Raw genomic sequence first — 14,951 nt, 5'->3', positions numbered from 1 at the left:
CACAATTCTGTTTCAAATATCCAAGCTACTCCATCTCTGACTTCTGGAAAGACAGCACCTTCTGCACAAGGGATACATCTTAAAATGCCTTGGAAAAGCATGAAACAAACAAACATTACAGTCCAGCAAAATTAAATTATTTCCCTGAAGCTGGTAATGGTTTTTAACTGCTGAGCGATATTTTAATCATTTCCATTAGTATTCTGCTATTAATATAAACCACTGACAAGTAGAGACTGCACAGACAGGTCAACCTAGATTGACTTTAATAAAGAAATAAGTAAAAATTTCCTAAGAAGCAGTAAAGAAACCAAGAAATAATTTAGTTTAACAAGAGAAATGGAAACTCTAGTTGCTCTTCCAGATCAGATTTACAGTAAATTACATATATCAAAAAAAGACAGAAAGAGGAAGGCTCAAACTTGGGCACTATAAAAACCACAAAACCATTCACTAGGTGCTGACAGATTTACAAGCAAGATTCTTCACAAGCAGCAATTACACAGACATTTTTGAGGCATCAGTGCCAGTTCAAGCAGCTCCTCTCATCTGACTCCCTACATCCATTCCCTGCTTCCGAGTACCTCTTTTTCCCTCTGCTCTCTCCCCTGCAAAAACCCAACCCAAACCTAGACACAAGAAGAGCCACCTGCAAGGAAGAACTACTGACAGGTCTCTCTCCAAAAAGCTACTTCAGGTCCTCACTTGTGTTGTTCGATCAACACTGACCGTGGGGAATAGCGTAAGAAGGGATCACAATCCATGTGCTAGGTAACTGCAGAAGAAACGATGCTGGGTTTGAAAGATTTCCAGTTTTGAAATCAGAACTGACTGCTCAGTGAAACTGCTTTACTCTTACATGCTGCATGTTCCGAGATTAACAAAGGGATACGTGTAAAACCTGCACGCTTGTGAAGTTCAGTTGAAATGTCTCTGAACAGCTGTCACTCCTCCTCCGCAATCTCCAATATGGCTACTGCCACAATCTCCTGCTATTGCAGGAATCCTGGCAATCCTGCCACGATCTTCTACTATTGCAGGAACTCCACCATACAAAACTACAGAACCTAACATAAACCAGTGGTGCAATTCAACTGAGCCGCAAACCCATACTTGACAGCTATCCCCCCACTTAACCTGAAAGGTTGCACGTGTCTCTTTTTCCAGAGCTGCCCTGTATCTACTGCCCAAACTTCATACGCTTGGGTAAGTTACCTGCGGGGCAGAAGAAGAATGAAGGCTTCCTCAATAAACTAAATGCTACAGTTAAAATCAATCAGCCACAGTTTCTTGTCAGAGGACAGGCAGCAACAGGCAGCAGGAGGAGAAGAAATGCCCTCAAGTTGCACCAGGTGAGGTTTAGATTGGGTATTAGTTAAAAAATGAATTACCAAAAGAGCGGTGAAGCACTGGCAGAGGCTGCCCAGGGAGTGGTGAAGTCTCCATCCCTGGAGGGGTTCATAAACCATGTAGATGTGGCACTTGGGGACATAGTTTAGTGGGCACTGGGGGGGCTGGGCTAACAGTTGGACTGGACAAGCTGAGAGGGCTTTTCCAACCTCAATGATTCTATGACATTTTAAATTAGCATTCCAAAAATCACGAAAACCAAAACAGGATTCAAAGTAATCATGGGAGGAATCAAAATGACAAACTGGTCACAAATAGTTCCAAAGTTGCAAACTTGCCAATTGTATAGTACCCAACACACTGAAGAGGCCCTAGGAAATACACATGCCCAGAACAGCATGATCAAATAACCACACTGCAAACGGCAGAGGGTGATTCCACGCGGGCAGCAACGTCCAGGACAGCCACACTACACAAGGCAACAAAGTATGTAGAGAAAACAGCCCTTTCTGGTGACAGTGCAGACTGGCCTTAGCCACGTTTCCGGATGGCAATACAGGACACATTTGTGAAGGCAGATGCACAACTGGTGTTGAAGTTCTACCACTCACAACCTATGATCTTTGCAACAAAACCTGCAAATAGCAAATGAACCAACTGGCGAGCAAACCCAATGCAATATGAACCACATCTCACTGTAGCAAAGCCTAATAAGCAAGTTTGTTCTCAGACCGGTAGGAGTTATATGCATTTTCCACCCCCTGCTGCAAGATTTTTCCATCTGGATAAGTACTTCTGCCTCAGATCACACAAACGCTTGCTCCTTAGAGACAATAAACACTTCATAATTTTGGAAACATAAAAGTCACATTTCTCATGTAGAAATAAAACCTAACTAAAGTGGCAAGTGTCCCAAGCAGGAACATTTATATATGATTATTTGGGGAATCAAGAAAGATGTGTTCCTTCTGGGGTGCCACAGAGAAACTGCTCTGCATCCGACAGGACTTTACACATCTAAAATGATAAGAAAATCAACATCGTTCTGCTAAACTATGACACACGTTCTGGGAGCAATAAAAATGTCAAGTAAAAAAAATTACTAATAGACCAACAGAGTCCACTCAGCATGTAACAGCCCAGCAAATACTGTACACTAAAATGCATGTAAACATAAAGCTTAATGCATGAAGTTAGAACTGCCTTCTCACTGGTAGCGCAGGACAAATAAATACATCTTAGAAACCCCCAGAACCCAGGAGATTTCTCGGAGACCCAAGGAAACACTCTCAAGGAACTGCTCTGCTGTTCCGGTTCAGGAGGAGATGACAGAATTTTCAGTACACAGCTCTGCGATCAGAAACAAACCACAAATTTATACAGTCAACACATAATTACCTGACGATTAAAACACCTCCCGGTTTAACAAAGCGGTGAGACTATTTTCCTTATGTAGTTAGGCTCTCCAAGATGCGGATTTAACACTTCCACATTGGTGGAGGAGGTGACAGTTAAAGTTTCAGCGACTTGTAACCAGGATTTCTAATTTTCTAGAAGTTCCTGTGATCGTAAGTGATGTCTCGGAGGTCGGCTGCACTTTTCACAGCTTCCCTGTTCCGTTCACACCCCCACTGGCGGAACCGACTTGGAATCCAGAGAGGCAGAAAGCTAGCTCGGTGGTTGCTGCACAGCTGGCACTACTAGCCAAATGGAAAAATGGGAAGGTGCCCAGCCCATCTGACCCAGCCCTGACAGAGCAGTTCAGAACAACAGGCACAGCTAACAGTGACCCAGACCACCCCAACAGAGTGGCAATGCAATATTTCTGTCACAGCTGCAGTAATTTTACTTTATGCATTGTAGCTAGTTAAAAAAGGGCCCTATTCAAGAACATTGATGCTCACTGAGTTCCATCAGAAAAGACAAAGAACACCCTTTAAAAAATCCCATGTACTGAATTTTGAGTATCAAACAAAAGCACAGGGAATTGTTAATATTCAAGTTTTTCTCCATTTTTCAGCCCAGCTTGGTGAGGATATCACCAACACGAGATATAGAGAAGCTAAGAATAACTGAGTAAAACTAATATTTACCCAAGAACACCAAAACGTCTCTAAAGACAGGTTTCACTGAGTTTGGTAAAGCTAAGAAGGATGGTAAAGTAAAATGGGATGTGGAAAAAACCCCCAGTTTTCAAAGCTCTCACCTGAAGTAGCTGCCTAAGCAATCACCACAGATTAAGTGATCCCACAGCATAGCTGAAATTTGAATTGAATAACCCATCAAAACCTGAAGAGAGCTCTAGCAAGTCTTCTAACTTATAAGCCGTGAATCCTTTTTCCTCAGCAGAGAAGTCTTAAAGATTTATTTCCAGTTCAATACACCATGCAAGTGCAAAAACACAGTAGTAGACTTCCATGCTTTAGCCAGATGACACTGCTAACTCACTGCATCCCCAAAATGAGAGGAGGCAGATGTATGCTCAGGCACTGCGAGCTCTCCCAAGCTCTACAAACAGTCTGTGACTACTCCTGCAAAGCAAGTGAGCATTTTGCCTGCTCCAGATTGAATTCATTTCAGAAACTGGAAATGTATCAACAGTTTCCATGGGCTGCAATACTTCTGAGCCCTTAAACTTATTTGAATTTGTAATCACTCTTACAGGCAAATGGCTCATAGATCACATCCCTTCTCTGGCAAGAGGCACAGGAAACAGTTATCAGTGGAAGATGAAGTTATCACTTTTCTATTCCCTACACTTAAGTAGCTTTACAATAGAAGCTGTGCTAAGGCTCAGAGCTGAAGAGTTCTGAATAGAAGAATAGTGGGGAGAGATCAATGACAACTGCACAGCTCAGAACATGAACTATGGGCAACTGACGAGAGAAACCGACATCCACACAGCTTCTGCTTCAAGTTATAACTATTTCCGCTTTTAGTAAGATCAATTTTACTAAGTTTCAGTGAAATCCTGATCCTCCGCAAAACCTGGCTGAGCAGCAGCGGACTGTTATCACACTAACCTACACTGCCAGTCAAAGCTTCTTATCCTCAACGAACACTTTCACACTTGGAAGGAATTCACACTTCCATTTGTAAGTACCTACTGTTTGCTGCTCTGAAAGTAACTTTGCAGCTGCGGGAATGGTTACACAAGCAATGCCTTACTCTCCTGATAAGTATGCAAGCAGGCCATACGAGGAGGAAACAGCTGCTCCTCCAGCTTCAGCAAAAGATCAAAATTGGCACAACACTGGGTCAGTAGCCCTGCTGTTACCCAGAGCTCTGTCAAAAATAATCAGGTCAATGCTGTACTGCTGCTTGAGCAAACAGTGAGCAGAGAGACACTGAAGCTACAAAACGAGGGGAAAAAAACCCCACAAAGCAGATGATGGGAAAGGGTTCCGAGTGGAAAGACACTACTGTCCTCTTTGCAGCATCCTGGAGATTTGGCGAGAGGGAGCAGAGCACTTTATGGCATTTACCTCTGCTGAGCCGCCCTCCTCTCAAGGATGAGGAGAGCATCAGGAGGGCTCAGGCAGCTGTCCCACACCCCTCACACGGGGCTGGGGTCACATCTGCCTTGACTGAGTGGTGGGGTTATTCACATCAGCACAGTCTACTCTCTACTAGCGACCGGGGGTACTGCCAAAACAGTAGAAGGGGTTGTTTAACACACTTATGGGACAGGCTGGAAGAGGGAAAGAACAGTAAAGTTCAAGAAGGGTGCAAGAAGATGGGTAGTAAATGTAGACAGAAAAAAATTATAACTTTTAAGATAGCCATTAAAGGAGGCTACAGTGCAAGCAGCATTTCTGATGTGCTCTAACTACACTACCCGAGTTCTGGAAATTATGCAGGAAAATCACAGAATCATAGAATGGTTTGGGTTGGAAGGGAACTTAAGGCCATCCAGTTCCACTCCCCTGTCATGGGCAGGGACATCTTCCACTGGATCAGGTTGCTCAAAGCCTCAACCAAGGATGGTGCACCCACTACTTCTCTGGGCAACTTGGGCCAGTGCCTTGCCACCCTCATCGTGAAGAATTTCTTCCTAACGTCTAACCTAACTCTTCCCCCTTCCAACTTAAAGCTATTTCTCCTCATCCTATGACTACAGGCCCTTGTAAAAAGTCTCTTCCAAGCCTTCTTGCAGCCCTTTCTGTACTGGAAGCTGCTCTAAGGTCTCACAAAAGCCTTCTCTTCTTCAGGCTGAGCAATCCCAACTCTCCCAGCCTTTCCTCATAGCAGAGGTGCTCCAGCCCTGCAACAGCAGATTGTCCATGGATTTGAACCCACTCTATAATCATTACTAGTTCAGTATAATGGGACAAAATACTACAGATTTGTTTGGTTTCTTTGAAGGATGTGGAAAAAGAGACACAGCTCAGCAGGTAGTATACTCATCAAACAAATGCTACTGGAGTTCTCTAAATGCTAATAAGGACAGAGCCATTGCTTAAAGGACAAGAAAAGGAAGCACGTGGAACTCCTTCTCATCTTTTCAAAAAACACAATCACAAACTTGCAGTTTGTTTCTGGTTTTAATACAGATCTTGCCAACATCTACCAAAAGTTCGAGTAAGTCCTCACTGTGCTCATTTTGGGGTGCTCCACCATTGCAGATGCTCCATTTACAGCTTGTTTGTAGACAAGAGGAGATTTTCAGAAGAGGACTCTGAAACTCCAGATGGTATGGATTGCTGCTCCGGAAGCTCTGGACCAATTCCTATCTGTATGTTTGATAATGTTTAAACTGCAGTTTCCTATATACCACAGCTGCTTTAGCCCTATCTAAAATACACACAAGACTAAACTCATTGCCAGATTACATCTAACAAGCTAAAGAGAATCACTTAATTTAAAACAATCTCCATACAGTCCATGGAAATCTAAAGATATAGCCTTTCTTCAAGGATAAACTACTATTTTCTTAACCCAGTGCAAAATATTTCTTTCCATATTATATGCTTTTTACCCCAGCCTTTTATCCTTCTCCCATTGCAATTAATATCATTCAGTTCATATGAAGTAATTAATGTGTTGCAACTTAGGATAGCTCTAAACTTTTAGTCCAGCTGTGTGTACTCTTCAAAGCTGCACAGTACGGTTGGTACCACAGCCTGTTGGAACAGCAATCCTGGATATGTGCTAGTCTGGGCTCCACACCACACTAACTCAGCTCCTGGGCTGGAATTGAGCGCACCGCACACACCTGCCCAGGAAAGGCATTTCCCGTAAGGCAAAGCAAACAAGGAAAGACAGCTAGGAGATATTTCAGTGTCCAGAATACATCTAGCGCACAAGTCTGGAGAGAGTGTCTAATTATTCATTTGATCCTTGCTTTTCAACAAATTAAAAGTAGGGTAAGATTAAGCATTCAAGAAAAGCTGGGAAGCAGCTCTAAGTTGTACAAAAAGGCTCCAAGGGATCCCACAATGCAGCCCTCAGGGCTAGAAAAGTTGGTTAAATACACTGCATGACCCAAGTGTGATTTTTAAAGACTGGACAAACGAGCCAAACCAAAACAACAAAAAAGGGAAACACAGAACAAGTAGGCCAAGCCAGTGCTACCTAAAACCTTTCAGGACAGAAATCAGCATGTGAGAGTGCATTTCACAGTCTTCCTGCACCCACTGTGCTGTACCAGCTGTAAGAGTAGTTCCAGCTTCAGGACTACTGACATTACAATGTGGCAAGTGCTGAGAGGAACAAAGAGTTTACAGAACATGCAGCCATGATTTTCTAACCACAGAATTAGAAGTTGCTTCCCCATCTTTTAAACCTCCTTGGTTGTGTACCAATGAAGTCAGATAGAGTGAGCTGTCAGCTCAGCTCTCACTCACTATGGTTCAGAGTTAGAAATCATGCCTTTCCATGCACCCAGGAAGGCTGCTATTCTGGGCACCACAAATTATGGTGAATTGAACTTTGGATTCCAGCACCAAGTGCGCTTATGCAGGCAAAACAAATTGAAAATCTTGAAAGGAGCTGGTATAACAGTGTCACAGGCTTCCTAGGACTCCACGTTTCCAAAAACTACAGCATCTCCTTAGTCTGCAAAACTGTTCAGGGCACACAGGAAAGGCCAGCTTTGCCCACACTTAGGTAGGGAGTACAGCTTGTGGAACACTCTTGGCTACTGCCAATATTGTGGAGACACCAGTGCCATCATAAAATGCTATATTTCAACATAACTTTACTATTATGAAGTGTTTAAAACTTCAAGTCTTAATTAGAGCATTTTAAAATAAATTAATGCTGACTGATTTGTAAACTGTTCATGTAAATGTTTATTCAATTGGGAACTGGTCCTGCAAGGCCCACAGGACCCACGCATCACAAAGGTGGAGCAAGGCACATACACTTGCCAAACTCTGCAATTCTATGCCCTTTAATATTAGGTAGTAAATCTAGGCTCCAGGAAAATGAAATACAGTAAGGATGCTGGATTAAGGATAGGAAGTACAGAACTTACTGCCTGGAGTCTCGACCTTGGGATGTGGTACTGCACGCAACCTCTTTTCCCCTTGTCAGCCACTGTCTCCAAGATTACCAGAGCGCTCACAGCTGGTTCATCCACTCAGGAAGAGCTCCGCAAGAGTTCTCCTGACCCCAGGTTTGTCTCAAACAATCAGTAACACACATAAGAGTAGAAGCTGCCAGGACAGCTCTCAGGTGTTCCTCAGCTTTGTGGCCTTATAAAAGAACAAGTACAGACAGATCTACAGGCTCACTCAGGGTCCTGTGTTTACCAGCTCCATACTTTTGTGAGCTGGTGACAAGGATCTATCAAGATCTTCACACATCAGACAGCAGAGGAGCAATACTGTAAAAAATGAGGCAGTAGGTGCTGATGGAAGGCAAAACACAACACTACAGATTTATGAATAGGCCGTAAATTCAGCCACAGGGCCCATCAATGGATCTGAATGTGTATACAGCAACAGCTTGGGAAACAAGAGGTTAAGGGGATGAATCACTACAAAAGGAGCTGAAAATATAAAATATGACAGAAGAAACAAAACAATGACCTAGAGCACAGCTCTGTATTTTGGCAATAAGTCCTGGAATCTCCCAAACTGCCACCTGGCAGAGCAAATCCTGAGAGCCAGTTATTTTTTAGTAGGAACAGGATACCAAGTGATGTGCACGTAAATACAGATGGATTCGATGCCTTAAAAACATTTGCTGTAAATTCTTACTATAGAACAAAATAAGAAAGATTCGGTAATAATAGAGCACCTCTTGACCTATCCACACTGTTATTCTAAGATCTTTTCTGAGGTACTCACACCTCATTTTTAAATCCTAACAGCTCTGCAGTAGAGCCCCTCTGGCGCAGGTAATATCCCATTCCTACCAACAAGCCATGCCCTGCCTGCAGTTTCTTCTACTCCATGGCACAACACAGTTAACATCTCTCATTTTCCTGGGGAGAGTGAAGTAACGAAATCTAAAAGCTTCTAGACAATCTGGGATCAAACCACACCCCAGAACAGCAGAAAAACTAGCCCACGTTCTAATCCAGGTCTCTGTAAAACCCCCAAAAGCCACTGGAAGGCGCCCTGTGCCCTCGCCACCTGCCAGGCTGGTTGCTTTTCACAGGCCTGCAGCTCCAGTCGGCTAAAAACCAAAACCCACGAGTCAAAAACCTGGAGAGTACATCACCAGTTACCCACCACACACAGTACAAAACAGAAGAAGAAACCTCACACGGAAACACCTTTCATGGAAGCACCCTACTGACTGGTTTGCAAGGGGTTATACATGATTCTCCCCTAGAACAAAGCAAGTTATTCTCCAGCTGGGTTCTAAGCAAAAAGATGATTATTTGTTTCCTTCAGCTTAACAAGGCAGCCAAGCAGCAGAGCGCTGCTGGGAACAGAACTCTTCTTAGCTAGCTTCTAAGAGTCACCCTCCTCTCTTTCCACTTCCACTTCAGCGACACCTTCTCAGCTATAACTGCTATTTCTCTGATAAAGCTAAACCAGAGTTCTACAAACTCAGGTGGAACAGCAGCAGGGCAAACACTGCACATCAGTGATGTGAAAGACCTCCTTCAACTGAACAGTCAAAGTTATTCAGGTGGCAAATGGAAATCTATTACAAATGATTCAGCCATCTTTGCTCCAGATGAGGTTAATAATTACATTCACGCTGCACTGATTCAGAGGAGTGGAGTAAGACTCCCACCAATTTGTATACTGGCTTGGAGCTCCTCAGGCATGTCTTACTGGTTTGGCAAACAATTAGCCATGGATCTAGGGAACTGTCCCTCATCAGCATATTGGGAAACACCAATATTCCTGCCGGCAGCTTATGACAAACTTTCCACAAACCTAGCTGTGAGAGAGGAAAAGATCAGATCTGCGCTTCACACCTTGCTCCATTCCAGCGTTCTCTATTGCTTCTCCAACCAAAATAAAAGTTCTTGTCTATTCAACAAACCCTCTGACTCCCAATGGCAAAACTCAGTTCTAAACTATCTGTGTCAGCCCCTCAGAGCATGGCAGGCAAGGTCTGGATTAGGTGAGGCAGATACATGGAAATTCAGCCCCTCTTGCTCTCTCCCCACAGCCAGCAGAAGTTTCACATCTGCCCATGGCCATGCATGTGCAACATAACTACAAAGACATTGCTTTTAAACATTTTTTCAAACAGGAGCTGCGCATTTTTCATGAATGGTAACAAAAGGCTTCAACGGTGCTTTCTGTTTCACTTTCCCAGTTAATCTTCCAGTTACTTGCAAAAAGAAAACAAAACCTCCTGGAGTCCAATGCAAAAGTAAGAGCTGGGAAACAAAATTAAGTCAAAGGGACAGAGTAGAGAACGGGAGCACCCGTTGGTATCTCTTGGCTATGGATGTGCCCTATCTAGCAGCACCAGCCACTGTACCAGGCGCTGAATCACAGTCAAACGAGCAGGGACTTCCTATGAGTTTCTGACCTTTGCAATGCTCTCACTGCCACATGAATGTTGTGCTGTTGTGGAAAGAAAGACAGCACTCACATCAAGGAAATGAAATGATCTTGAGGCACAGGAGAGCTGATTCACACTACAAAAACCTGGAAGTGATTTCAGAGATGGGGATACGCAGAGGAGAGGGATATCTGAGACAAGAAGTCAGAAACACCAGTCCTGGTGATGCTGGCTGACTGAGGGGTCCGAGAATGTCATAAACCGGTGTTTGCTTTCTAGCCTGAAGCACAGATGATGAGCAGAAGTGCTGGAAAAAACTGCATATTTTACTAAAAAGTGTAAGGTACTATACAATCACGATGTATTAGCATAATCCTGAAGAAATCAGTTTCCCAAAGGGACTTCATTAATGTAATTAAACGTTTTTATAAAGCAGGCTTAGCTTTATCACATTTGCATTATGACAAAGCAAACAGTATTCTTCCTTACTGGTCATTAACTAAAATAGATGCAAATACACTGATTCAATTTTAAAATATAGCACCCAGACCTTAATTTTCCTGAGCTCGCTGCAGAAAAAACAGTCAGATTGACAGTAAGTTTATGTAAACTATACTTGCCCCTAACATAGTGATGCTGAAAAATTCCATGGCATTTGATTAAAGAGTGCTATGAGAAATTTGGAAGCAAGTTTTGTAAAATTATTCAGTGCTGGCAGCTCAATATTTTGTGCAGAGAAATGAAACAGTAAGTTCTCCACTTGAAGCAAAACCAGTAAGGAGAACCTGCTTCCTTACTACAGTGTGAAGAGGCTCCTCCTGAAAAGCTACAGTGCTTCGGAAGGGACATGAGCAGGCTACGAGCACCAGCTTGGCTTTCCTCTATCATTCCAACCAAAACCAAGGTAAGCACAGGAGCAAACGCGAATCCAAGACTGAGGACAGACAGCCAAAGTCTCTGAAACCAAACCACAAACGCTGGAATGGCTGTGTTCAGCTCTGGCTACATACGCACGGGAAAATGCCTTGCCTTACATTTGCCCTCTTAATCTAAGGCTCAGTCAGCTGATCTCAGGAATGCATCCAAAACATTACATGGAATTGAGTCAATTGCCAGCCTCTGGGGCGTAGAGCTCCACACCAAAGTCATGCCACCTTAATTTTACCTGTGTTTGTGATGGGCAATTAAAAAATACCAATTACACTGAAATAAAATCCAGTGAGATTAGTGAAGCATGATGCTCTGGGGAGTGTTCTACAATACCTAAACGTGAAGATCAGGTATCCACTGCCACTAATTTTTAAAAAAGAAATTGATCTCTCTCATTAAGAATATTACTGTGAAACTCCAAACACCCAGCTCTGTACAGCACCTCAGTGGCCCGGCTCAGCTGGATCTCAAGGCAACCAAAACCGGTGTCAGTACTCACAGACAAACCCTGCACCCTTCACACAGCAATAAAATTGTCTCAGCACATCAGTATACAAGAGCCCCTCTGACACTGCCATCTACACTCTGGTTCGCTCCTATTTCAAGTGCGATCCAAAACTGAGGTTTGACCACTCAGAGCAATTCAGATTGGCAGAAGATGTGCCAGGGGACGGTTAGGATGGACATCAGGAAAAGGTTCTTCCCCCAGAGGGTGGTGGAGCCCTGGAACAGCTCCCCAGGGGAGCAGTCACAGCACTGAGCCTGACAATATTACTGAAGCATTTGGCCAAGGCCCTCAGCCCCATGGCTTGTCCTGTGGAGGGACAGGAGTTGGACTCGATGATCCTTGTGGGTTTCTTCCAATTCTGTGATGTGGGACTGTGAAAAACCAAACACTAAACCTGAATGCCCTCTGCCTGACTCTGCACTAGGTTTCAGCAGTTCAGACCCCTGTTACACCTCATGCTGATCAAACTCCTGACAATAAGGATCTTTAAGAAGTGTTTTGATAGCATGTCATTAGCCAGATGCAATATTTAACTGTGAGTCAGCGGTGTTTTAGTGCTAGACAACCAACCCCCTTGCTGGCCTCTACTTACACAGCAATGTAACTTCATTACAAATTCTGCATAATCATGCAATTATCAGTCTCCCTCTTGCTAGGCATTCGTGGGCCACGCAGATGATCCCCTGTTATTCATGTCTGCGTGAACTGATTGCAAAGCTGTTCTAAACTAGTAAGACAATCGTTAAACTAAGTCTAATTATCACAACAAGAGACTGTGGTCTGAGCCAGGAAGAGAACTCACGTTCAGTCCCTTCTTTCCTCGCACTCGAAGAAAAGCACTCATCCGCCCCATCCGTGGTCCTGCCAGCAGCTGACACCTCCAGGAGGCCAGCGGGCTCTCCCTGCCCGGGATGAAACATCGCTGCTACAACCCCCTCAGCCCCACATCGCGGGGACGGGGCCTTCCCACAGCCCCACATCGCGGGGACGAGGCCCTCCCGCAGCTCCACAAAGAGGGGGAGACGGGGCCTTCCCCCTCAGCCCCACATCGCGGGGACGGGGCCTTCCTCAGCCCCATAAAGCGGGGACGGGGCCCTCCCTCAGCCCCACATCGCGGGGACATGGCCTCCCTCCGCCAACTGGGACCGCTGCCGCCCGGTTACCCCTCGCCGCCCCCAGGTTCTCACCATGGTACAGATGGAGGCGAGTCTCCGGACCGTCATCAGCGCGTCCATGCGCGCCGCGCGGCCGCCGGCCCCGCCGCCATGTTGGGCCGCACCGCCCGACTGACAGCTGCAGCGGGGCAGCAGGTGGCGCCACCCACAAACGGCGCCGACCGCGCCCCGCGCCGCGCAACAAGCGTTCCGCGATTTTCCGTTCCCCCGTCCCCAACGCAGCCACCACTCCGCCCACCCAGTCCCGGGAACAAGAGCCGAGGCTCGGACAAAGCAGAGGGAAGGCGTGTCCTCGGGTGGTCAGAGAGTCATAGAAACACGGAATGGTTTGGGTTAGAAGGGAGCTATAAGCCCAACCAGTCCCACCTCCTGCCATGGGCAGGGACACCTCCCACTGGATCAGGGGCTCCGAGCCCCATCCAACCTGGCCTGGAACCCCTCCAGGGATGGGGCAGCTACCCCTGCTCTGGGCAGCCTGGGCCAGGGCCTCCCCATCCTCACAGCAAAACGTTTCTTCCTAAGATCTCATCTCAATCTCCCCTCTTTCAGCTGAAAACCATTCCTCCTCGTCCTGTCCCTGCACTCCCTGATCAACAGCCCCTCCCCAGCTCTCCTGGAGCCCCTTTCAGTACTGGAAGCTGCTCTGAGGTCTCCCCACAGTCTTCTCCAGGCTGAACAACCTCAACTCGCTCAGCCTTTCTTCTAAAAGGAGGTGCTCCAGCCCTCGGATCATCTCCATGGGCTCCTCTGGACTTGCTCCAACAGATCCGTGTCCTTGCTGTGCTGAGGACTGCAGAGCTGGATGCAGGGCTCCAGGTGAGGTCTCACAAGAGCAGATTCTCTGCTCCCTGTGCAGAATCCCCTCCCTCGTCCTGCTGGTCCCACTGCTTTGGACGCAGCCCAGGACACAGTTGGCTTTCTGGGCTGCAAGTGCACATTGCTGGTTCATGTCGAGCTTCTCATCCACCAGGACCTTCAAGCCCTTTTTTGCAGAGCTGCTCTAAATCTCTGCATCCTGTATTGAAACCAAGGATTTCCCCAACGCAGGTGCAGGACCTTGCACTTTGCCTTGTCCATCCTCATGAGGGATTGAGCTGGGGAGCTGGGGGACATTGCCAAACCCCAAGGGAGGCCAGGGCAAAGCAAGCGGAAGGCACCATTCGCAGGGGATTGAGCTGGGGAGCTGGGGGACATTGCCAAACCCCCAAGGGGAAGGCACCATTCCCAGGGGATTGAGCTGGGGGACATCTCCAGCCCCCCTGGGAGGGACACCACAGCCACCCCAGAGCACCCAAGTGCCTCAAAGGTGCGTGCTGGAACACCACCTTTCCTGAGACTCAGGGGTTGTGAGCACCCACAGATGGGTTTTTCCAACAATGATGGAGTCAGATGGTGGGTTTGCAGCATGGAATCCTCTGCTGTCCTGCACATGTCCCTCCTTCTTCCTCCCTCCCTCTGAAAGGGCTCTTTCAGAGCACAGCACTGTGACAATGGTGTCCATTGTGAACCTGGGAGGAGAGGAGTGAGAAACGTTGCCAAGGCAGTATGATGCCCTTCACAGAGTGTCTACCCAAAGCAAGTGTGTATTGGGTGTAAACAGCCCTTGGGCAGGCAGGGGTGAGCAGAAATGTTTGTCGTCTGGCTGAGGACGATTACGGAATTGTGTCAAAATTGGAAGGAGCCTGGATTATGTTTCATGCAAAGCTCCAGGCTAGGTGAAGAGTGACTGGAAAGCTGCCCAGTGGAAAAAGACCTGAGGGTGTTGGTCAACAGTGGCTGAACATGAGCCAGCAGTGGCCCAGGTGGCCAAGAAAGCCAATAGCATCCTGGCTTGGATCAGCTATGGTGTAGCCAGCAGGAGCAGGGAAGGGATTGAGCCCTGTGCTTGGTGCTGGTGAGGCTGCATCTCAAATTGTGGGTTCAGTTTTGGGCCCCTCAGTGACAGAAAGACATTGAGGGTCTGGAGCGTGTCTGGAGAAGGGAACGGAGCTGGGGAAGGGGCTGGAGAACAGGGGTTCTGGGAGTGGCTGAGGGACATGGGGGTTTTATCATAGAGAAGAGGAGGC

The 14,951-nt window shown here is 46.3% G+C and overlaps 1 protein-coding gene across 1 annotated transcript in view; it reads right to left on the bottom strand.

The window, feature by feature from the left end:
* The window catches only part of LOC104058166 (ubiquitin carboxyl-terminal hydrolase 12-like), a 31,681-nt gene extending 18,626 nt beyond the window's left edge, over nt 1–13,055 (bottom strand). The window contains exon 1 of the mRNA XM_054075613.1: nt 12,898–13,055. Coding sequence (XP_053931588.1) covers nt 12,898–12,945 — 48 coding nt within the window. The 5' untranslated portion in view covers nt 12,946–13,055. The remainder of the gene's footprint in view (nt 1–12,897) is intronic.
* Between the last annotated feature and the right edge of the window lie 1,896 nt (nt 13,056–14,951).

Source organism: Cuculus canorus, chromosome 10 (genome assembly GCF_017976375.1).
Source record: "Cuculus canorus isolate bCucCan1 chromosome 10, bCucCan1.pri, whole genome shotgun sequence".
NCBI classification, from domain to species: Eukaryota; Metazoa; Chordata; class Aves; order Cuculiformes; family Cuculidae; genus Cuculus; species Cuculus canorus.
Note: the sequence above shows the minus strand (reverse complement) of the source record. Positions and strands in the feature narration are given on the sequence as shown.